At 48.5% G+C, this 24,257-nt stretch overlaps 1 protein-coding gene across 2 annotated transcripts in view; it reads left to right on the top strand.

The window, feature by feature from the left end:
- Positions 1-24,257, top strand: part of HSD17B3 (hydroxysteroid 17-beta dehydrogenase 3) — a 318,623-nt gene that overhangs the window by 281,374 nt on the left and 12,992 nt on the right. For both annotated transcript variants that reach the window (XM_073670987.1, XM_073670986.1), the window contains exon 10: positions 22,887-23,036. In XM_073670987.1, the coding sequence (XP_073527088.1) occupies positions 22,887-23,036 (150 nt within the window). The remainder of the gene's footprint in view (positions 1-22,886; positions 23,037-24,257) is intronic.

Here is a 24,257-nt window from a genome sequence, read left to right as displayed (position 1 = left end):
ACATCATACTTTTTGGGTGCTTTTCTGCAAAGGGGACAGGACGACTGCACCATATTGAAGGGAGGATGGATTTGGTCATGTATCACGATATTTCGGCCTACAACCTCCTTCCCTCAGTAAGAGCGATGAAGATGGGTCGTGGCCTTTAAGGCGATTAAATATATAATTTAACCTCGTGCCCTATATAATTCTCATTAACGGACTGGGGCTTATATTGTATAGGAACTGGTGGCGGCTCTACCGGGCTGATAAGGTTCTGTTTCACCAGGGCTAGTGAAAGGGGCCTCAGCCTGTCAGGGGTGTGAGCGAGTGGGGTGCCACATCAGTGACTGATTGGGCCACCTCTTCTCACTCCCGGTACCTTCCTGAACCCGTGCAGACAGGGGGTGTCTGTGTAAAACTGTATCAATCTGATCTTACATGTCCCCAAGGGGTGCGGAATGTCACATTGGTGCAAAGTGCGGATCCATATCGTGTGATCCATCTGACATAATTGTGACATAAGGCGGGAGGCGAGGTGTGGATCCTTCATATGTGGTGGCAGAGCAGTGGGATCGAGATAATAGTGTGTGTGAGTGTGGAACTCATACTCCCAGACACTAAAGACTGCCAGCAGTAGCTTTTGCTGCTGGGGTTTTAAGATCAGCTCAGCACTAGACAGTCTGAATGCAAATACTGTAAGGTGTGTGGGTGCATGAGGTTGCAGCTCTGTGTCAGTAACCAAAGAGTGCAAGGATGGCTAGTGGCACCAGGGGCAGAGCCATTGAGATGGCCTATGCTACGTACGGTGGAAAGGAGGTGGAAGATGATGTTGCTCAAGGAGAGGGAAGTACAGCCCAGGCTGCCCAAGGAGCCAGTCGCCGGCGGCGAGTCCCTCAGTGGGCCGCTCGCCACCTGCCCATCCCCCCAACCAGGCAAGCTCGGATGGCGTCATGCAAGCTCCCCTGGCCATTCTCAAGGCTGTGGACAAGGTCACCTACAAGACTCTTATAACAGAATGTCGCGAGGAGTGTGAACACCAGCAAAAAATGCTTCAGTTCCAACTCCAGCTCCAGCTGCAGACCCTAGTCAGTCGTGAGTCCCCTGAGATATGAGTCCCGAAGCTACAGGCAAAGGACTTCATCTTGCTTGACAAAGGAGGGGACTTTGCCACTTTCTTGCTGGCATTTGAAAAAACTTGCCATAAGTACCATCTGTCTGAGGACCAGTTGGTCCAGTTCTTAACCCCTCACCTCAGGGGTAAGGCCCTGGAAATTGTTGGGTACCTGCCCAGTGAGACCACCCAGAGCTATGAGGACATCAAGCAAGCTCTGGTCCGGCAGTACAATTTGACCCCTGAGACGTACCGGAAGAAGCTCTGGAGTATACAGTGGGGCCCTGCAAACAGCTGGGCCAATCACATGCGGGCCCTACTTAGAGCTGTTGACCAATGGATCACAGGACTGGAGCTCACAACTGTCCAGCAGCTGAAGGAGCTCATTGCGACTGAGCAGTTTTTGTGGAACTGCCCGGAAGACCGCCAGCAGTATCTCCGTGACTGGAAGCCAAATGGGGCCTCTGTAACAGCGACACTTGTCGACAAGTACTCCAACAACCGGACTCCACCAGCCAAGAAACTTGCTGGCTGGAGAGGGAGTAAGATGAATGCGGTGCCTGCTGTCCCTGCCCCCAAACCCGAGGGGGCACCTACCCATGCTTCACTCTCCACAATGGTAGGGGAACCCCAACTGTGTCATCTCTGCAGGCAGCCGGGACACTTCAAAGCCATGTGTCCCCAGCGCCAGAAGGGCCCATCCCAGTCCCAGAAACCGTCCACTGTTTTATGTGTGGGTGGGGTTGGCGGGAGGTCCCTTGACAACTTTCAGACCGTCACCATAGGCCAGGCCATGACCATGAGACCGTGAGACACAAGCGCTGACATGACTCTTGTGCGACCTGAGCTGGTGTCGCCATAGGATTTGGTAGCTTGGAAAACCGTTGCTGTCTCTGGGATTGGAAGTGTTGAACCCACTGCCCGTCGTCGAAGTGTATTTTGACTGGTGTGCCAGGAGGGGAGTGTGGGAGGGGGGGTAACCACGAATATTCCTGCAAGTGTTTTGCTTGGGACAGACTCAGGGCGGCTAGTGTCCCACTATGTGCCCCCTGAACCCCAAGGCCTGATCCTCCAGACAACGTCATGCCCACCTCTGTTGATGTCAATGTGATTAACATGCCTACTTATGGGGATGTGTACTGTGTCACTCTCACCTTGGGGGGGAGGAGATCAATCAAGCCAGCTATGATAATGCATCAGAGTGTGGTCAGCAGGCATGCTGGAACAATTTTTCCTGTGAGGTTTTCACAGAGGGGAAGCATGCAGACAGCCGCGGAGGGGGGGCATGCAATTGAGGGCAGGACAGTCCCAGGAGAGGTATGGCTCCCAGGTAAGGCCTCATTGCAGGGTTTCACCACAACTATGATGTCAGAAGGCCAGGTTAGTTCATCTGGACCAGTGACTTGGTTGGAAGCAGAGGAGAAGCGGGCGGTACCTGCGGTTGCAGCGTCCATGGTCGCTGTCACGCCCAGTGGTAGCGCCGGATTCCAGGGGACTTTTCCACTTCCGACCAAGTGGCTGCCAGGTCAGACGGAGGCCAGGAGACAGGTCCTGGAGAACTGACGGAAGACATGGGAGTCTCATCTATTATGGCCATGTCCAGTCAGGGGTTTCAGGTGGCATTGTAAACGGATGATAGCCTGAAAGCTCTCAAGGAGAAGGCGGCACAGCCTCCCTTGGACTCAGACCTTGAGCTGGTGGTCTGGCACCAAGGACGGCTGCACCACGTAACGGTCCACCGAGGTTCACCAGAGGTGTGGCCCACGGATCGACAGATAGGGGTGCCCTATCCGTTCAGGGCGGAGTTGTTGGAGATGGCGCACGAGATTCCGATGGCTGGACATCTAGTGATCAATAAGACCAAGGCCAGGCTAGCCCAGCATTTCTACTGTCCAAATATGGGGGCCAAGGCGACCGCCTACTTCCGTTCGTACGACACCTGTTAGAGGGTGGGGAAGGTGGGGCAGCGGGCCGAAGGCCTACTGGTAACTCTGCCCATCATTGAAGAGCCTTTCAGGAGGGTGGCTGTGGAATTGGTTGGCCTGCCTGCCACTCCCAGCAGCTCCGGGAAACGCTTCATACTGACGGTATTCGACTATGCCACCCGGTACCTGGAAGTTGTAGCCTTGTCGTCTATTCAGGCCGACAAGGTGCCCACCGCTTTACTAGAGATTTTCTCCTGAGTGGGGGTGGGTTTTCCCCAGGAAATGCTTGCTGACTGGGGGACCCAGTTCATGTTGCAGCTGATGGAGTCCCTCTTTAAGCAAATACTGGTGCAACATCTGGTGACCAGCCCGTACCACCCACAGACCAACGATGCGAATGGTTAAATGGCACCCTGATGCAGATGTTCAAGATGTTAGTCGACTCCTATGGGCGCGACTTGGAAAGGCACCTTTCACACCTACTATTTGCCTACCGGTAGGTTCCATGGGACTCGGCTGGGTTCTCCTCCTTTGAGCCCCTGTATGGCCAATGTGCGTGGGGGCCCCTGGCTCTGGTGAAAGAGCTCTGGGAAGGGGACTTAGCCACCATCTGCGCCTTGGAGCAGATCATGCAAGATAATATGATGCGAGCCCAGACCGGCCAGAAGTGATGGTAAGACCAGAATGCTTGTGAGAGGACCTACCAGGTGGATCAAAAGGTGTGGGTACTGGTCCTCGTACCCCAGGACAAGCTTCAGGCGGCCCCGTGGACAACGCCCGGGGAAGGCGGAAGGCCTTCCACATGAACATGATGAAGGCACATCATGAGCGGGAGGCCTGCGCCCTCACCGTAGGCAACCTGCCAAAGGATTGAGAGGCGGAGACCCTACATGACATGCTCACCCAGGCTAGGGCGATTGGGACCATTGAGGACGTGGAGGTTTGCAACCAGCTGTTGTCGGACCAACAGTCCCAGCTGTGGGCAACCCTACACCCCTTCCAGGATTTGTTCAGCAACAATCCCGGAAGGACAGAGTCAGCCGCCCATCACGGGGATCACCCCCCAATCTGGCGTTCAGTATATCGGGTCTCCCTGGAGGTACAGCAGCATATGCACCAGGAGATTGACGAGATGCTGAAGCTGGGGGTCATCCACCATCCTGCAGCACTTGGGCCTCGCCTGTGGTCCTCGTCCCAAAGAAGGACCGGACAACCCGGTTCTGTGTGGACTACAGGGGCTCAATGCTGTCGCGCTCACTGATGCGTACCAAATGCTGCACATTGATGATCTGCTCAATTAGTTGGCCGGGGCCATGTGCCTGACCATCATGGATCTGAGCCGTAGATATTGGTAGATTCCCCTGACCCCTCAGGCACGGGAGCTCTGCCTTTATCACCCCATTCGGACTGTATGAGTCCACACTGATGCCATTCGGCATGGAGAATGCCCCTGCCACTTTTCAGCGGATGGTCAACACGCTGCTCAAAGGACTTGAAGGGTACGCGGCCACGTACCTGGACGATATTTCTATCTTCATTCCCACCTGGGAGGATCACCTAGAGCATCTGGCGCAAGTGCTCGGGTGGATCTGCTGGGCAGGCTTGACCATTAAGCCAGAAAAGTGCCAGCTGGGTATGAGTGAGGTCCAATACCTGAGACACCGAGTAGGCGGGAGGGCTCTAAAGCCGGAGCCCGGGAAGGTGGACCAAGAAACAGAGGTGATGTCCTTACTGGGCACCATCGGGTACTATAGGAGGTTCGTCCCTCACTAAGTAGCCTGGTGAAGCCCCTGTCAGACCTCACCAAGAAGAACCTGTCCTCCACAGTCGATTGGACAAAAGACTGAGAGATGGCCTTCCAGGGGCTGAAGACCGCCCTTTCTAGCTTCCCAGTACTACAAGCAGCCAACTTTACATGGCTGTTTGTAGTACAGATCAACGCCAGTGACTTTGGCCTCCGTGCAGTGTTCAGCCAGGTTGACCCCACAGGGAAAGATCACCCCGTTTTGTACGTGAGCTGGAAGCTTCTGCCTATGGAGGTGACTTACTCCACGATGGAGAAGGAATGTCTGGCAATTGTGTGGGCCTGCAGTGTCTGAAGCCATACTTGTACGGACGCCAATTCACTGTGGAAATGGACCACAACCCCCTCAGCTGGTTACACACCTTATCTGGGACGAATGGGAGGCTGCTGCGCGGGACCACTTCGCCATTCGCCGCAAGAAGGGCCATGACCACGGTTACGCCAACGGGTTATCCCGGCAATGGGAGGTTGCAGATGGGCACAAGGGGAAAACCGGAGAGTGCTGCCCCCTAGCACCCTCTAAAGGGGGGAGGTGTGAAGGATGGGGGGATGTAATAGTAGCTTACAATCAACCTTCAGCATGTGCAGTTGTAACCAGACACCTGGTCAACTTCAAAGGATTTACACCCCCACCAGCTAGCTGGTAAGCTCCTACAAGAAGACCCCCTGTGGATCCAAGCCATGCGGTCCCCTTTGTTCAGACAGATAGGAATTTCATTCCAAGTTATGGAAATACTATACGTCCGAGCCATACATAGAATGTATTTCCAAGATCCCCAGGACATTGTGAATGTCCATCCAGGGTCTCAACCCATTTTAACACATAGGGATAGGGAAATACATAGAACAGCTATTAGGAAACAGCACAGCTGTGTTTAGTCTCCATGCATAGCAGTGGCCGTCTGGATCCGATGACACCAGAACCGCCTCCCTAGGACTGTCCATTAAGGAGTTATGACCTATCTGAAGTTCTGGAGTTATTATCTGCCAGGAGCAGGGGGAGGGGACTGAGGTTCAGCCTAGAGGGCAGGAGGGGAGGTACCCATAGGAGATATAAGCTATAGTAAGGTCATGTGGCTCTCTCTCTGATGCATGTGGCCACTTCGAACAGGGGAACTCAAGTGGAGTAACGTGCTGTGAAGGACTGAGGAACCCACTGGAAGCTCAGGCCCCCATGAGGCCCAGCACACACATGGTCAGACGTCACCGGTAACTGACATGATTCATCTGCTTATACCTGTTGTCCTACCACTATTGTATCTGCACCCCTGACCATTATATATTTATAACCCTTGTGTATATAGTGTATTGCCTAGTGTGCCCTTAAGGCAATTAAATATATAATTTAACCTTGGTCTGCTCTTTTATCTCGATCCACGAATCCACACGTCCATTGTTCAGTTTAATTCCTGTGATACTGGGGCTGATTTCTGGCCCGAAATAATTCTCATTAATGGACTGAGGCTTATATGGAATAGGAACTGGTGGTGGCTCTACCAGGCTGATAAGGTTCTGTTTCACTGGGACTAGTGAAAGGGGCCTGTCAGTGGAGTGAGTAAGTGTGGTACCACATCAGTGACTGAGTGGGCCACGTCTTCTCACTCCCGGTACCTTCCTAAACCCATGCTGACAGGAGGTGTCTCTGTAAAACTGTACCAATCTGACCTTACATGTCCCCGAGTGGTGCGTAACGTAACGTTGGTGCAAAGTGCGGATCCATATCAGTGAGACGTCTGACATAATAGTAACGTCCATATCAGTCTGATGTAATAGTGACGTCAGGCGGGAGGCGAGGTGTGGATCCTTCACAGTAGGTACACTTCAACTGTGAGAGACAGAATCTAAAAAAAAAAATCCAAAAAATCACATTGTATGATTTTTACATAATTAATTTGCATTTTATTGCATGAAATAAGTATTTGATACAATAGAAAAACAGAACTTAAAGGTGTATTCCCATCTCCAAGATCCTATCCCAATACTGTATGTAGTAGGTATAATAATAATAATATTAGCAAATACCTCCAATTAGAAATGTAGTACAGTTTTTCTGATTCACTATGTCTCTTTCCCAATGTGCCGGCATTGCAGGAACTTAGGTATCCATGTTTACTACCACTGAGATAGTGACAGTTAGCTAGTTGCTAGTAGTCGTAACCATGGATACCTAAGGTCCTTTGCAAGAAAGGTGAGGAATCCAGCTTCAATCCATAAAATCCATAGTTATATTGTTTCTTTTAAAACATAGCAGGCACTACTGCATACACCTTGGCATAGGTGTGAGTTGGGAATAAGGCATGTGAGGAAAACGCCGGACGCGTTTAAAACGCTAGCTGCATTCTTAGACTCGGCTAGATGATACCTAAGATCCTGAAATGCCTGCACATGAGGCATAGTGAATCAGCGAGACATAGCAAATCAGAAAACTATACTACATTTATAATTGGAGGTATTTGCTAATATTATTATTATTACACCTACTACATTTTGGGATAGGTATTGGAGATGGGAATACCCCTTTAATATTTTGTTCTGAAATCTTTGTTTGCAATTACAGAGGTCAGATGTTTCCCATAGTTTTTGACCAAGATTGCACACACTGCACCAGGGACTTTGGCCCACTCCTTCATACAGATCTTCTCCAGATCTTTCAGGTATCGGGGCTGTCGCTGGGAAACATTGAGTTTCAGCTCCTTCCAAAGTTTTTCTATTGGGTTCAGGTCTGGAGCCTGGCTAGGCCACTCCTGGACCTGAAGATGCTTTTTATAGAGACACTCCTCAGGAACCTTGGCTGTGTGTTTTGGGTCATTGTCATGCTGGAAGACCCAGCCACGACCCATCTTCAATGCTCTTACTAAGGTAAGGAGGTTGTTGGTCAAAATCTTGCAACACATGACCCCATCCATCCTCCCTTCAATATGGTGCAGTTGTCCTGTCCCCTTTACAGAAAAGCAACCCCAAAGTATGATGTTTCCCCCACCATGCGTTATGGTTGGGACAATGTTCTTGGGATTGTACTCATTCTTCTTCTTCCTCCAAAAACAGCGAGTGGAGTTGATACCAAAAAGTTCTATATTGGTCTCATCTGACCACATGACCTTCTCCCATGCCTCTTCTGGATCATCTAGATGGTCATTGGTGAACTTCAAACGGGCCTGGACATGTGCTTACGTGAACAGGTGGACCTCGCATGCCCTGCAGGATTTTAATCCATGACGGCGTAGTGTGTTACTAACGGTAATATTTGAAACTGCGGTCCCAGCTCTCTTCAGGTCATTGACCAGGTCCTCCTGTGTAGTTCTGTGCTGATTTCTGATCTCTCTCAGAATCATCCTTACCCTCACGAGGCGAGATCTTGCATGGAGCCCCAGACCGAGGAAGATTGACAGTCATCTTCTGTTTCTTCCGTATTCTAACAATTGTGCAAACAGTTGTTGCCTTCTCACCAAGCTGCTTCCCTATTGTCCTTTAGTCCATCCTAGGCTTGTGCAGGTCTATAATTTTGTCCCTGGTATCACTAGATAGCTCTTTGGTCTTGGCCATGGTGGAGAGGTTGGAGTGTGATTGATTGAATGTGTGGACAGGTGTCTTTTATGTAGATAATGAGATCAAACAGATGCAATTACTGCAGGTAATGAGCGCAGAGTAGGAGGGCTTCTTAAAGAAAAAACTAACAGGTCTTTGAAAGCCAGCATTCTCACTGGTTGGTAGGTGATCAAATACTTATTTCATGCAATAAAATGCAATTTAATTATTAAAAAAATCATACAATGTGATTTTTTGGCTTTTATTTTTAGATTCTGTTTCTCACAGTTGAAGTGTACTGTGAGGTAGCGCTATTGATCATGTTGAGGGGCACTCACTTCACCGGGTCAATTAAAGCACATATGGAACTTTTTCCGGTAATCTAAAGTCCAGCAGTTTATTACACATCATAAACTGCCCATAACATAGTCCATCTCAGTGACTCGCAGGCAAGTTACACATGTAATATCCTAGAGCCTTTTTAGTGGCAGCTATGCCCGCATGGCTTCAGATACAGTCCTCAGCAAGGTAACAACATCAATGTCCATTTCAAGCACCGTTTTTACCTTTGCCGGGTCTAGCCGCTTCCATCAGCTCTGTTCTGCCAAAGCTGTATCTTAAGGCTCACCAGGTGTGGCCGCCAGGCCTCGTGCTTTCCAGGGCTAATGGTGTCCCAGACACAGGGATCAGGTCTCTTGACTTTTTGTTTTTCAAAACCACCAGGATATATATATCCTCCATGCGCACAGGACCTGTGATGATGTCACAGTCATGTGATCAGTCACCTGAAGGGGAGGTACGTGGTCAGCCAAAACATACCCCCTTCAGACATTTTGGCAATGCAGCAAGCCGCTGCATTACATATCCTCCCCCTCTTGTTCAAGCCCATGATATTGAACACATGATATACACAATCACATTATAACCCACGGTTCACACAGAGACCATGTACTTGATGTTTGCGCTGCTCAGCCCCTGGAACACTAGTCATCAATATTAGCCCATTCCTTAGGGACCTACCATCCGTCATTGTCACTAACTTCGTCAAGCCCGAGTCGTAACCTTGTGAGACCTCCCCCGCTCCCAGCAGTCGATACAGCAGTGTGACTCACTTGCCCTTGTATCTAAGGTCAGGTCCGACTCCGTATTGTCCCGTACTCTATTGGGTCGTTTGCATGGGCCTCTCAGACCTGAGTTACTGGAGGACTCACTATCTCTAAACCCACGCCCACTATCCTCAGGACATCTTGAAAGGTCTCGAACTTCTGCTGTAGCCATTCTATTATTTGGAGGTCCCTTTCTCTGTTGGGTCTCACAATTTATAGACGGCTGCCATCTTCTGCTTATCAGGCGACGCTGTTTTTCCATTCGCAGTCTGGCGAGATTCAGCTGTTCTACCTCTCGTAGATAGGTCACTCGGTACTCCATCAGCATTCGTATATATGCAAGATTTTCTTCCATTCCTACAGCAGAGAATGACACCTGATAATCATGTGGATTGTTTACTTTCATCACACCAGACTTCTTTACCATCATTTGCATGGCTTGGCCATTTCTCCCAATGAGCTTTCTTACCAGAGCATGAGGCACCCAGATGACTTCTTCCTGCAGACTTTGAGCTTTTCTCATAAGCTCCAGTTGTCTAATGGCTTGTTCCGTCTTCAACTGGACAATCCACTTCGTGCGAACACATCGCCAGTGCATGTCACTTAGGATAGCCACCCTCTTCACTGTGACTGCGGTTGTGGACAGGACGACCAGCTGTTTAGCTTCTGAGGTCAAGTACACCTTACAGGCTCCCACGGCCTTCTTAAACTCTTCATGCACGGACTCGCTGGTGCATTCTTCTCTCAAATCTTCGGGTACATCTATGAGGCACTTGTACCGAGAAGTTTCTGTCTCACCAGTAGTCTCCAAATGATCATCTGGCTCAGGTTTCAGGGACAACTGACTTTCAGCTTCTTCACCCTGTATGCTTCCCCTGAGCTGACTCACAGCTATGAACTCAAGAATTCTCCTCAGGTCCACCATCTCATGGTATAAAGGATTAAGCGCAACTTGTTTGCCCTTTCCCTTCTCCAAGGCGGCCTCGTTCACCGATTGGTACTTCTTCCTCTAGCTCAGCTTCTCGCCTCTCAGCAGCCCATCTCTGAAGCTTTTCCTGCTTCAACTGCTCCTTTATCAGCAGAATTCTCTCAGGCCTCTCTGTCTCCAATGCGCCCACTCGGCTCTCGACAGCCAGTCTCTCAAGCTTCTCTTGCTTCAAATGGGCCTGTAGTGTCTCCTTGAGCTCCTTGATCTCGGCTCTTACATCCACCGAATCATCCAAGCTCGCATTATTCGAGGAGGTATTCGCTTCATAGCTCCCTTCTCCAGAGGCAAACTCCTGACCCTGGTCTATGGTTTCTCCGAGAGACTCCTCCATCTTTTCCCGCTCAGCTTCCATCCTGAGTCTCTGCCCTCTTGAGATCATCACAGACCAGCTTCAGCTCCTTCACCTGAGCTTCCAGTCCTAGGATCTTTCTGTGGAGATCATCATTCTCATCACGGGTGCCCTGCAGAGTGGTCTCAAAGAGTGATGAGCGAGCATGCTCGCTACTGCTCGGTGCTCGCCTGAGCATCTCACTGAGTATTTCCGGGTTGCTCGAGCAGGAACTCGGGTCCCCTCCCTGCATGTTGGCACTCTTTAGAGAGCCAATGAACATGCAGGGATTGCCTGCCATGCACTGTAATGCCGTAGCCATGTTGGTTGTGGGCATTACAGTGATTGGCTGGCCGCACAGCGTCATCAGGTCTATATCAAACCTGGCGCCGCCATGCTCGCCACAGTCACTCCGGATCAGACAGTGTAGGGAGAGCTGCTGCTGTGTCAGGGAGAGATTTGATCGTGTATTAGGTAGTGTAGGGAGAAAAACCGTACATTACACATATCCATCTTAACAAACAGTCCTTCTGAGGACTAATTCATCTGCAGAGATATCAGGCAGGCAGGGTGTATAGGCAGGCGGTGTATATAGCAGACTGCAGTGCATATAGCACAAGAGGCTCCATTCCAATTCTGCCTTCTGCTGCTGTTAGATATTGCTATACAAAGGCCCAGGTCTCAGGGGCCAGGAATACTTTTCTTTGGATCTTAATCCTCATTATTTGCTTAAAAAGCAATGCAGAGAACACCATTTTTTCTGCACCATTTGCTTGTTGGCACTGCAGAATACAGCCAGGTCCTTTCCATATTACAGCGCTAAAAATCCAGCTATTTAAAACTGTGTTTTCTCCGTCAAACGGATCACATATACGTTGTCAGAAAATACTGCCATTTCTGGTTTCCATTAAAAATTTCCTTTAGTGTGTCATTGAAGCAATTCACACCAGTTTTCTGTTCAAACTACTTACCTACAGGCCAGGTATTTAAAACTGTTTTCTCCGTCACACGGATCACATATACGTTGTCAGAAAATACTGCCATTTCTGGCCTCCATTAAAAATTTCCTTTAGTGTGTCATTGAAGCAATTCACTGCAGTTTGCTGTTCAAACTACTTACCTACAGGCCAGGTATTTAAAACTCCGTTTTCTCTATCACACGGATCACATATAAGTTCGCTCCAAACTTAGTCATTTGTAGTGAGCGTGGAAGATACTGTCCTCCATTTAAAATGGGCAAGTCACATGGCAAGGGATGGGGAACTGGATGTGATGGTAATGGTGCATGCAGAGGCCGAGGACAAGGCCATGGGCAAACCGAAATTGTGCCACAACAAACACCCACATCTTCTCGCCTGACCTTCCTGTCCCAATTTCTAGGGGACCACAGCACACCACTATTGAACCCAGAGCAGTGTCAAAAGGTTGTTGGTTGGATAGCGGATAATGCTTCCAGTCACTTAGCCACCACCACCACCACCCTGTCTTCCACACGGTCAAGTCTCAGTAGCCGTGAGTCTGGACAGCATATTCCTCACCCTGTTCCTCCTTCCTTCCACCATGCCGAGTACCCAGAGACAACTGATCCCACACTTGGACACTCTGCAGAGCTGTTCACTTTTCCATTTATAGATTCGGGCCTCTCGCCCGGTCCACTTGAAGCGGGGCAAGAGGAGATCTCGTGTAGCGATGCTCAAATATTTGAGCAGCCGCGGTCACATGAAGGCGACGGTGGGAAACTGTCACAAGAGGTGGACGATGATGAGACACAATTGCCAGAAAGTAAGGAGGAGGACCAGGGTGCGGAAGTGGAAGACAAGGTGGTGGATGATATAGTAACTGACCCAACCTGGCAGGAGGACATGCAGAGCAAGGACAGCAGCACACAGGGGGAGGGAGGCCGAGCACCCCAACAGGCAGGAAGAAGCAGTGTGGTGGCCGCAGACAGAAGGCAGGCAACTGTTCCCCATAACACCAATATGAAGGAAGTTGCCAGTACAACTGTTAGGTCTTCCCGAGTCTGGTTGTTTTTTAAAGACTCTGCTGATAACCCCAAATAGGCCATTTGCAACACCTGCCAGGCCAGCATCAGCAGGGGTGGCAAAACGACCAGCCTGACCACCACCAGCATGATCAGGCACATGGCAGCAAAGCACCTGACTTTGTGGGCCGAACCCCAGTGTCCCGATACAGTGTCTGCATGTGGCACCATTGCTTCTTCCACTGTTGTGCATGCAAGCCAATCCCCTGTCCATGGTGCATGCGAAGACGCCTCCTGCCCTGCACCTGTTGTTGCACACACTCAAGTAGCAGCATCAGGAAGCACGTCCACGTCCTTGTCCCAGAGCAGCGTTCAGCTGTCCATACCCCAGTCCTTGGAACGCAAGCGCAAATATGCAGCCAACGCCCCACAGGCCACACTACTAAATTCTCACATTTCACCACTGCTTGCGCTTGAAATGTTGCCTCTTAGGCTCGTGGAGACAGAAGCATTCCGCAACCTGATGGCGGCGGCCGTCCCTCGGTACTCGGTCCCCAGCCGCAACAATTTCTTCGGGTGTGCCGTCCCCGCATTCCACAAGCACGTGTCCCAAACATTAGCAGTGCTCTCAACAACACAGTTACTGGTAAAGTCCACCTAACCACGGACACGTGGACAAGTGCTTGTGGGCAGGAACGGTACATCTCGCTGACGGCACACTGAATTAACATAGTGGTAGCCGGGAGTCAGTCGGACCTTGGGAAGGAACACGTCCTCCCGACACCAAGGATTGCGGGCCCTAGGTCAATCAGGGTTGCCCCCATGGTCTACAGCTCCTGCACCTCATCCTCCTCAGCTTCTTCCTCCTCTTCAGCCTCCATCTCCGAAATGACCACATCAGTCACAAGCTGGAAGCACTGCAGCACTGCCTCGGCCAAGCGGCAACAGGCTGTGCTGAAGCTAATATGCTTAGCTGAAAAAACGCACAATGCTGAAGAGTTGTGCACAGCTCTGAAAGAGCAGGCAGATCTGTGGCTCGCACCGCTGAACCTACAGCCAGGCATGGTCGTGTGTGACAATGGCCGGAACCTGGTGGCGGCTCTGAGGCGAGGCGAGCTCACACACGTACCATGCCTGGCCCATGTGCTTAACCTCGTGGTTAAGCGGTTTCTCAAATCCTACCCGGAGCTGCCGGATCTGCTTGTTAAAGTACGCCGCCTGTGTGCCCATTTTAGAAAGTCAGCTACAGCTTCCGCCGCCCTTGCAGTGTTTCAGCGGCGTTTGCAGCTTCCGGCTCACAGACTGGTGTGTGATGTCCCCACGCTTTGGAACTCTACACTGCAGATGTTGGGAAGGATTTGTGAGCAGAAGAGGGCAGTTGTTGAGTACCAGCATCAACAAGGCCGTCGGTATTCAGTTCAGACTCCACACATAAGACCTCAGGAGTGGACATGGATGTCAGACATATGTACCATCCTCCAAAACTTTGAGGACTCCACCAAGATGGTGAGCGACGATGATGCCATAATTAGCGTCACCATCCCGCTTCTCTGACTTCTGAAACGCTATCTGCTCACAATCAAAGAGGATGCATTGCAGGATGAGCACGATGAGATGGAGCAAGGAACCATACAGGGTGATTACACACAGCCAAGCCTCATCTCATCCCAATGTGGATTGGGTGACAATGAGGAAGAGGAGGAGGAGAAGGAAGGACAGGAGCTAGTTTCATGCACTTTAGATGGTACTTCCTGCACAGCTGTCATACCGTCTGTTCAGCGTGGATGGCTAGAGGACAGAGAGGAGAAGGAGGAGGAGAGCATGGTCAGTCATCCTCTTTGTGAGGACACGGAAGTCTTGCCTGTTAGCAGTCTGGCACGCATGGCTGAGTTTATGTTACGCTGCCTTTCCCATGACCCTTGCGTTCTCAAAATTTTGGGTGACAGTCATTACTGGTGGGTGACAATTCTAGACCCACGCTACAAGGAGAACTTTATATCTCTTATGCTTGAGGCGGACTGGTCTACAAAAATGGGGCAGTACCAGAAGGCCCTTGTTGCGGAACTATTAAAAAAATTCCCATCTGAAAATGCTGGCGGCAGAGGGCACACTTTGTTGGACAACCAAGGAGTACAGGCGAGAGAGACAACTTCAATCCAGCAGAGGCAGGGGAACACTGTCAAAGTTCTGGGAGAGTTTTCTCAGACCCTCCCATCGCACAGGTCCTGAGGCAGGGGGTGCTCTCACAAGGAGTGCAAAGTTTGGGAAGATGCTGAGGGAGTACCTTGCCGATCGTACCAACATCCTCCGTGATTCCTCTGTGCCTTATAATTATTGGGTATCCAAGCTGGATACGTGGAATGAACTGGCTCTCTATGCCTCGGAGGTCCTGGCCTGCCCTGCCGCCAGCGTTTTATCAGAGCGGGTTTTTAGTGCCGCTGGTGGAATTATAACTGATAAGCGCATTCGCCTGTCAACTGAAAATGCTGACAGGCTGACTCTCATAAAAATGAACAAGAGCTGGATTGGGCCAGACTTCTCAACACCACCAAATGATAGCAGTGTAACATAAACTCAAATCCAGCGTCTTTTCCTGGGAGGTGTATTCCCAGGCACCTTTTCACACCCACACATGGGTATACACTTCCTGATTTTGGCTATTTGCTCTTGTCCTCCTCCTTCTCCTCATCCTCCACCACCTTATCATCAGGGTGACCGTGGTCCGTGATGTAACACCCACATAATTTTTTTAAAGAGTGTTTATGATGACCGTAAAAAAAATTTTTTATACAGTATGTTCATGTATACCCCCCAGGGGTAAATGTTTGTCAGCCCATACACTTAGTGCATGGGCATTACAAGTATAGGAGGCCCGCTCCTTCTAATAGGAACATTTTTTTATGAGGCCCTCCTCCATGTCTCTTCCAAGGGGCATTGAAGTGCCTCCAAATTTTTGGCAGCCCTTGCATTCACTGCATAGGCCAACACTATGGCAGACTCTCTCCTTTCTAATGGGAATTTGTCGTTACTGTGGCCCTGCTCTATGTGTCTTTAAATTCTTAGTGGGGTTTTTCCTAAAATTGGTCAGCCATTGGACTCACTGCATACCCTATAACTGTATAGCAGACTCTCTCCTTTCTAATGGGAACATGTCGTACCTTGTTACTGTGGCCCTGCTCTATGTGTCTTTAAATTCTTAGTGGGTTTTTTCCTAAAATTGGTCAGCCGTTGGACTCACTGCATACCCTATAACTGTATAGCAGACCCTCTCCTTTCTAATGGGAACATGTCGTACCTTGTTACTGTGGCCCTGCTCTATGTGTCTTTAAATTCTTAGTGGGGTTTTTCCCAAACTTTGGCAGCCCTTGCAGTCACAGCATGGACATTACCACTGTAGGAGACCCGCTCCTTTATAATGGGAACATTTTTTTTACTGAGACCCTCCTCTATGTCTCTCAAAAGGGGTATTGGGTTGCGTCCAAATTTTTGGCAGTCCTTGCAGTCACTGGATACGCAATAACAGTATAGGAGACCCACTTGTTAATAATGGGAACAACAAAACATAGCCGGCTGATGGCTCTCTAACAATAGCTACGGCCGACTGCTGGCCTTTTAAGAATAGTAAGGGCCGTCTGATGTACCTGTAAAAATAGGCTTTATGACTTTCAGAGTCCCTTCATCATAAATAAAAAAGGATGTGTCTGGTGATGTGTCACACACCACATTGCCAGATAAGGTTGTAAAATGTTAAAATGACATTTCCCAGTGAATGCATTTGCCTTAAAAAATAACGTAAAAAAAACAAAACAATAGGATCTTTCTTTGGTATAAAAAAACTGCATCACCAATTTAACCTCAATGTAATCACATTGTTCAGCTCATGCACCTCCTCCTCCATCTCCGAAATGATCACATCAGTCACAAGCTGACAACACTGCCTTGGCCAAGCGGCAACAGGCTGTGCTGAAGATAACATGCTTAATGCTTAATTGACAAACCGCCCAGCGCTGCAGAGTTGTTGAAAGCTGTAACACAGCAGCCTGATCTGTGGCTCTCACTGCTGAACATACAGCCAGGCATGATTGTGTGTGACAATGGGCAGAACCTGGTGACGGAGAAATGACAGCCGGGGTAGATATGGTTTCCCTCTATGCCAGCCCTTTCACCGAGCTAAAGAATATGGCTGTGGTGAAATACAACTCCCACTGAGAAGCTGTTTCAGATTGAAAAACATTGTGCCCACCAGAGCTTTTGATTCTGAGGGCTAACCTTTCTCACCCGCTCAAGAGCCCCATAGCAGCTGCAAAGTTAGCGCTATCATGAACTCTCCTGAGGTAGAAGCCAAGGCACACCAGAGGATTCTCTGTTGGGACTGTCCAACCCTGCTGAGAAGCAGTCCTAGCTAAGAAGAGTGTGTGGGAACGTTCCTGGACACTCTATGGCTGCTTTTTTACTGAGGAGGAAACACATGCAAACACGGGGAGAACATGCAAAGTCCTTGTAGATGTTGTCCTTGCTGGGATTTGAACCCAGGATCCCAGCGCTGCAAGGCTTCAGTGCTAACCACTGATCCAATGTGCTGCCGTTCACCCTCTAATATCTAGCAGGCTGGAGAAACTTGCACCTACTGCCACTCTATCTTCAGCTCCTTTGTGAGAAAATGTATTTGGGCAGCCACTCTGTCTACCAAATAAAATTCCTGAGAAGGAAATTGGGGATGGCTTCGCTACTGGTACTGGGGGCAGTGCTAATACCATGGCGTCGTACCATAGTTTGCTGGAAATATTCCAAGCTGGTAGGAGGCAAGCAAATTCCTACAGAAAAGTACCAGCAGTAAGTTCAGGCCACATTTCAAGTGCAAGCAGCTTTAGAGGACTTCCTGGGAGAAATGACACCCAGGGTAGATACAGTTTCCCTCTATGCCAATCCTTTCACTGAGCTAAATACAACTCTCAGCCAAAAAAGTTGTGGACTGGCTCCGTACCGTCTCTGGCCACATTCACCTGTCCACGTGTTTGTGGTTAGGCGGTCCTTCCCAGTAAGTGCACTGGGGAGGGCACGGGTAATGTTGTGGGACCCGTGCTTGTGGAAGGCGGAAGCGATACCGGGAAATATAGTGGCGGCTGGGGACCAAGTATGGACACCTGGCCGCCGCCGGCATGAGGTTGTGAAAAGCTTCCGCCTCCACGAGCTTAAAAGGCCATATTTCAAGTGCAAAGAGCTGCCCAGAAATCTGGCAGTTTAGTGTTGCGGCCTGTGGGTGGGTGGTTGGCTGCATACTTGCACTTGCATTCCAAGTAACAGAAAACTAAGCAGATGGTGGCCTCTATCATCATCATGGCCTCACCTTGGCACTATGAACTTTCCTGAAGGAGAAGCCAGGGTCTGCCGGAGGAGTCTCCAGTTCTCTGGTGGGCCCGTCCAACCCTGCCGAAAAGCAGCCCTGGCTAAGAAAAGTGTGTGGGAAGGTTCCCGGACACTCTATGGCTGCTTTTTTAATGTGGATCGGATGTGCTTATGCATGTTATTTCTCAAAACGCATTACAGATCAGGCCATTGTCCAACTCTGTATTCAAGAAATTAAATGCGCAAAGAAAGATGTGTGTGTGTGTGTCAAAGCACCACCGACAAGTGCGAGTTGATGTTGGACGGGCTGCCATTGCTTCTGCAACATGCTCAATTACAGGACTTCCTTGGAGAACTGACACGCAGGGTAGATACGGTTTCTCTCTATGCCAGTCCTTTCACCGAGCTAAATACAACTCTTAGCAAAAAAAGTTGTGGCCACATTCACCTGTCCACGTGTTTGTGGTTAGGCGGTCCTTCCCAGTAAGTGCACTGGGGAGGACACGGGTAATGTTGTGGGACCCATGCTTGTGGAAGGCGGAGGCGATACCGGGAAATATAGTGGCGGCTGGGGACTGAGTATGGACACTCGGCCGCCGCAGGCATGAGGTTGTGAAAAACTTCTGCCTCCACGAGCCTAAAAGGCCACATTTCAAGTGCAAGCAGCTGTCAAAAATTTGTCAGTATAGTATTGCAGCCTGTGGGTGGGTGGGTGGCTGCCTGCATACTTGCGCTTGCATTCCAAGGAATGGGGTAGGGACAACTGAACACTGCAGTGGGACAAGGACGTGGACGGTGATTGTTGCAAGTCTGCAACAACAGGTGCATTGCGGGAGGCATCTTCGCATGTGTCAAGGATCACTTATGATAGGCACACTTTTAGGCATTGACCTGGGAGTCAGAGATGCTTCCAGAGGTCTTCCCCATGCTGTTCCCATGTCTTTTCAGCACTGTATGCATGTGTCTGATGATGTGTCACACACCACATGGCCAGATAAGGTTGTAAAATGTTAAAATGACATTTCCTGGTGAATACATTTGTTTTGGTTGAAAGAATTCAAAAGTGCAAAAACGCATCAAAAACGATACGTGTGAACATAGCCCAAGTTGTGGAGGAGTATTTATTTTGCCTTATATACAAATCATTACCCTGGAAAGGATGTTCCTTGACATATTTCCCAGGAAAATCCATTTTGGTTTCGCTTTTGTATGTTTTATTGTGAGTCCGTAAAAGTGGTGTAATACTCTGACCACATTGCTGACAGCAGTGATCTGGGAGTCAGAGATGCTTCCAGGGGTCTTCCCCATGCTGTTCCCATGTCATTTGAGCACTGTTCCCATCGATTTGGGCAATTTTTAGGCCCTCTGTAGACCGCCTAAGTCGTGTTTCCCATAGACTTACATTGGGCTCGTTGCTCGGGTCGAGCACCCGAGTATTCCAATTTGCTCGACCCGAGCAACGAGTACCCGAGCATTTTAGTGCTCGCTCATCACTAGTCTCAATCACTTGGCGCATGTGCTCTACATCAGCTTTATCATCCTCTAGTTTTTTCTTAACCTTGAGGAGATCCTCATAGTCTCTCTTGGTTTGTTGCAGGTCCCTATTGCGTTCATCATACTCCTTCTTGGATTCACGCAGCTCCCGGTTGAACTGTTCGCGCAGTTGTTCTAGGTCTTGATCGCGTCCAGAAACTTTGTCCTTCAGCGCCCCTTTTAATGCAGATAGCTCCCTATCCTGCTGGTGTAGACCCTCATCCAGCCTTTGCTTCTCCTGCATCAGCTCTGACTGCACCAGGGAGAAATGATTTTTCATCTCGTTCAGCTCATCTTCAGACTCCTGTTTCTCAAGCTTCAACTGCAAAACCTCCTCCTTGGTTTTGCGGAGGTCCTTTTTATTTTCCTGGAACTTTTCCTTCCATTGGTTGATTTCCTCGCTGCTTTCCTCCAGTTCTCGCTGCAAGTTCCTCACAACCTGGTTTATTTTCTGCCGTTCAGACTCCAGGCTCAGCTGGTCCTGGGACACGTTTTCAATGTTTTTCCTTAGTTGCTGCATGTCACTCTGATACTGCTGCCTGACAGGCTCCAGCTCTTGGTCATGATTGGCCACCTCCTCTTTCAGCCCCCCTTTCAGGGCTGTCGGTTCCTGATCCTTCTGTCTCAGTAGATCATCCTGCTTGTAACGAATCTGCAGAACTGCATCCAACTCTTCCACCTGATCTTCTTTGTTGTCTGATACTGTACCGGAGGTTGCTACTGGCAATGTCACCTCCTCTTCCCTCCTGATCTCCTCTGCTTCAAAAGGAGGATCCACACTCGGAATAAAGGCACACAGCATTGCATTTTCTTTATTTACCATTTCAGCAAAGGCTACAGGAGCAACTTTTTTGTGGCCCTTGCGCCTTCGACGACGAGAGGGGGACTTTCTCACCTCGTTTAACTCCTCCTAACAAAACTCTCTTTCTACTTTCGTAGTGTCACCATCAGCTGTGGGGTCTGTGTCACTCCCCATGGTGTTGTGGACCAACAAGTCACCTCCCACTTTGATGTCAACCCCTTCTACTGGAGCTACCCTGTTATCAATCGTCGAATTGTCATTTTTAGGCAGTACCAACCCACGACCAGTAACCAATTTTGGTTTTCTATGCTCCACCCTCTTTTGAGACTCCACCCCCTTTTGGACAACCACACCTGTAGGGGGTACTTTAAAAAAAAATGCGATAGTCTTAGGACCCAGTTCACAACATCTCTTACTACCTCCCTGGGTACTCTGGGATAGTACCGGTGCCACAGGAGAACTCAAGGAGTGGTCCACTGCCGCCCTTCTGTAAGGTGCCAACAGCTCCTGCCGTTCCTGCACCAAGTCCTGTTGTCATTTCTCAAATGCCTGCTGCGATTTTAACAGGCACTTTAATCGCTCAATAGCTTCAGTCTCATTTGCTGCTCCCTTCATAGCCATCTTTATCAGCTCCTGCATTTCTTCAGGATACTCTATTTTGCTGCAGAACGTTTGCAGCCGGTCATCTAACCACTTCTCCATTCCATCTGGGGATACTGCTCCATTCATAGCCATCGCGGTACGCTGCTCACACCACTCTCCCCAGAAAAATTTTCGTGGCCCCACCGAACCACAGCAAACCAGGTTTGAGTGCGACAACAATTTTCGTAACCCCGCCGAGTTACAGCCAGATGCTTTAATCTTCGTGGCCCCGCCGAGCCACAGCAAACCAGGTTTGAGTGCGACGACAATTTTCGTAACCCCGCCGAGTTACAGCCAGATGCTTTAATCTTCGTGGCCCCGCCGAGCCACAGCAAGATACTTGCATCCACATTCGTCGTCCTGTGCCGTTACCCCTTGCAACCAAGCTGCAGTTGCCCGCATTCTCTAACCAATTGTGAGGTAGCGCTATTGATCATGTTGAGGGGCACTCACTTCACCGGGTCAATTAAAGCACACATGCAACGTTTTCCGATAATCTAAAGTCCAGCAGTTTATTACACATCATAAACTGCCCATAACATAGTCCATCTCAGTGTCTCGCAGGCATGTTACACATGTAATATCCTAGAGCCTTTTCAGTGGCAGCTATGCGCGCTTGGCTTTAGATACAGTCCTCAGCAAGGTAACAGCTTCAATGTCCATTTCAAGCACCGTTTTTACCTTTGCCGGGTCTATCCGCTTCCATCAGCTCTGTTCTGCCAAAGCTGTGGCTTAAGGCTCACCAGGTGTGGCCTCCAGGCCTCATGCCTTCCAGGGCTAATGGTGTCCCAGACACAAGGATCAGGTCTCTTGACTTTTTGTGTTTCAAAACCACCAGGATATATATATCCTCCGTGCGCACAGGACCTGTGATGATGTCACAGTCATGTGATCAGTCACATGAAGGGGAGGTATGTGGTTAGCCAGAACACACCCCCTCAGACATTTTGGCAATGCAGGAAGCCGCTGCATTACAGTACCTACAATAAAAATTACAGACCTCTCCATTCTTTGTAGGTGAGAAAACTTGGAAAACTGGCAGTGTATCAAATACTTATTTTCCCCAAGGTATGATGCTGGTTTACTAGACTCTTTTGCTCTTAAAGAGGACATTTCACCGGTTTTAGAATGTTAAACTAGCCATATCATGCATGGCTGCAGAGCTGAGTAAAACGTAGTTTTGCATTTTTATTTATCATTGCGGAGATATTAGCTTGTAAAGTTAAGGTTATAATATATGTTAAGTCCAAGGGGCATTACTCAAGACTTTTTCACTGACGGTCATGTACTTTGTCTCCTGCATTATGTTGACCAATCACAGGTAGGCATCAATATACAGGAGTAAAAAGAACACGCCCCCACGATAGCTTAGCATAGGTTACTCTGGTGAGACATGTTATAACACTCTGCTCTGCTCACTGGTCTCATTGCAGAGCCATGCGTGATTTCAAGTAGAGTAGAACAGAGATTACTAACACCTTACAGCTTTCATCTCAGGGCAGTCTGTTTGGGGGAGAGGGAGTAAAGCGGAGCTGGGCTTTGTCGAATTACAAACACATCTGCAGCTCTCCTGACACAGTATTGTCAGTCCAGCTATACTCCCCTCCTCCCATACTGACTGCCATGCAATAAAAGCTTAAAGGTATTAGCAATCTCTGCTTTACTGTACGAAAACAGCTACATTTAAAAAACTTAAATAAGGAAAAATGCAACAATAATCTAATTGTTATGTAAAGAAAAGAGATTGAATTCATTTGATGATAATATACTTCCATCAGTGTTTTAATCTGCCTGTTTTTTTTCCTCCCCACAGGCTGTTACTCCATATGGTGTTTCTACTCCTATGACCAAAAACCCAAAGATAAATATAATAACAAAATCCTCAAGAGACTTTGTACAAGAGTCACTAAATCATGTTACACGTGGAAATGAGACATTTGGTTGCCTTGCACATGCAGTTTTGGTAAATTCAATTTAGAACTGTGCATGATCAGCTATTCTTAATTTATAGAATTGAACATTTATTAAATATACTGTATGTTATTCATAAAAATAATATGTAACAACAATAAAGTTACTGCCAACTTACTCCACCCTATTAGTCTAACATATGTGATAAAAGCCAATCAGGAGATCATGTTCTGATGGATATCAGCTCACAGGCCAATACTAACGCTTGCCTATATGCCTTACTTTTGAGCAGGGGTTAAAATAAATTTTCCTATGAGGAAATAATTTATTGTTATCTGTGTGTACACATGGGTTATTCCAATATTTTTCCTATTTTACAGTTTCTCATATGGGCCATGCAACCACTTTTTGTAACTTAGAATTAAAGAAACATTCTACAAAAAAAAAGAAAACTGTAGATTTCCACAGCAGGAGCCACATATGTAGGACTTAGGGGTGAAGTACACATATGTGTTTTGCAGTCCAAATGCAAACCACAATGCATGGAACAGCTGTGAAACTCATGAACCGAACATGACAGCCTCATAGGCATATACAACCCCTGGCAAAAATTATGGAATCACCGGGCTCAGAGGATGTTCATTCAGTTGTTTAATGTTGTTGAAAAAAAGCAGATCACAGACATGGCACAAAATTAAAGTCATTTCAAATGGCAACTTTAGGGCTTTAAGAAACACTAAAAGAAATCAAGATTAAAAATGTGGTACTCAGTAAGGGTAATTTTTTTCAGACCAAGCAGAGGGAAAAAAATTATGGAATCACTCAATTCTGAGGAAAAATTATGGAATCATGAAAAACAAACACAAAAGAACACTCCAATACATCACTAGTATTTTGTTGCACCACCTCTGGCTTAAACAACAGCTTGCAGTCTCTGAGGCATTGACTTATGAGTGACAAACAGTACTCTTCATCAATCTGGCTCCAACTTTCTCTGATTGCTGTTGCCAGATCAGCTTTGCAGGTTGGAGCCTTGTCATGGACCATTTTCTTCAACTTCCACCAAAGATTTTCAATTGGATTGAGATTCAGACTACTTGCAGGCCATGACATTGACCTTATGTGTCTTCTTTCAAGGAATGTTTTCACAGTTTCTGCTCTATGGCAGGATGCATTATCATCTTGAAAAATGATGTCATCATCCCCAAACATCCTTTCAATTGATGGGATAAGAAAACTGTCCAAAATATCAATGTAAACTTGGGCATTTATT

Source organism: Phyllobates terribilis, unplaced genomic scaffold (assembly GCF_046119375.1).
Source record: "Phyllobates terribilis strain yellow unplaced genomic scaffold, ASM4611937v1 Scaffold_1__5_contigs__length_1240528914, whole genome shotgun sequence".
In the NCBI taxonomy this organism is placed as follows: Eukaryota; Metazoa; Chordata; class Amphibia; order Anura; family Dendrobatidae; genus Phyllobates; species Phyllobates terribilis.
Note: the sequence above shows the minus strand (reverse complement) of the source record. Positions and strands in the feature narration are given on the sequence as shown.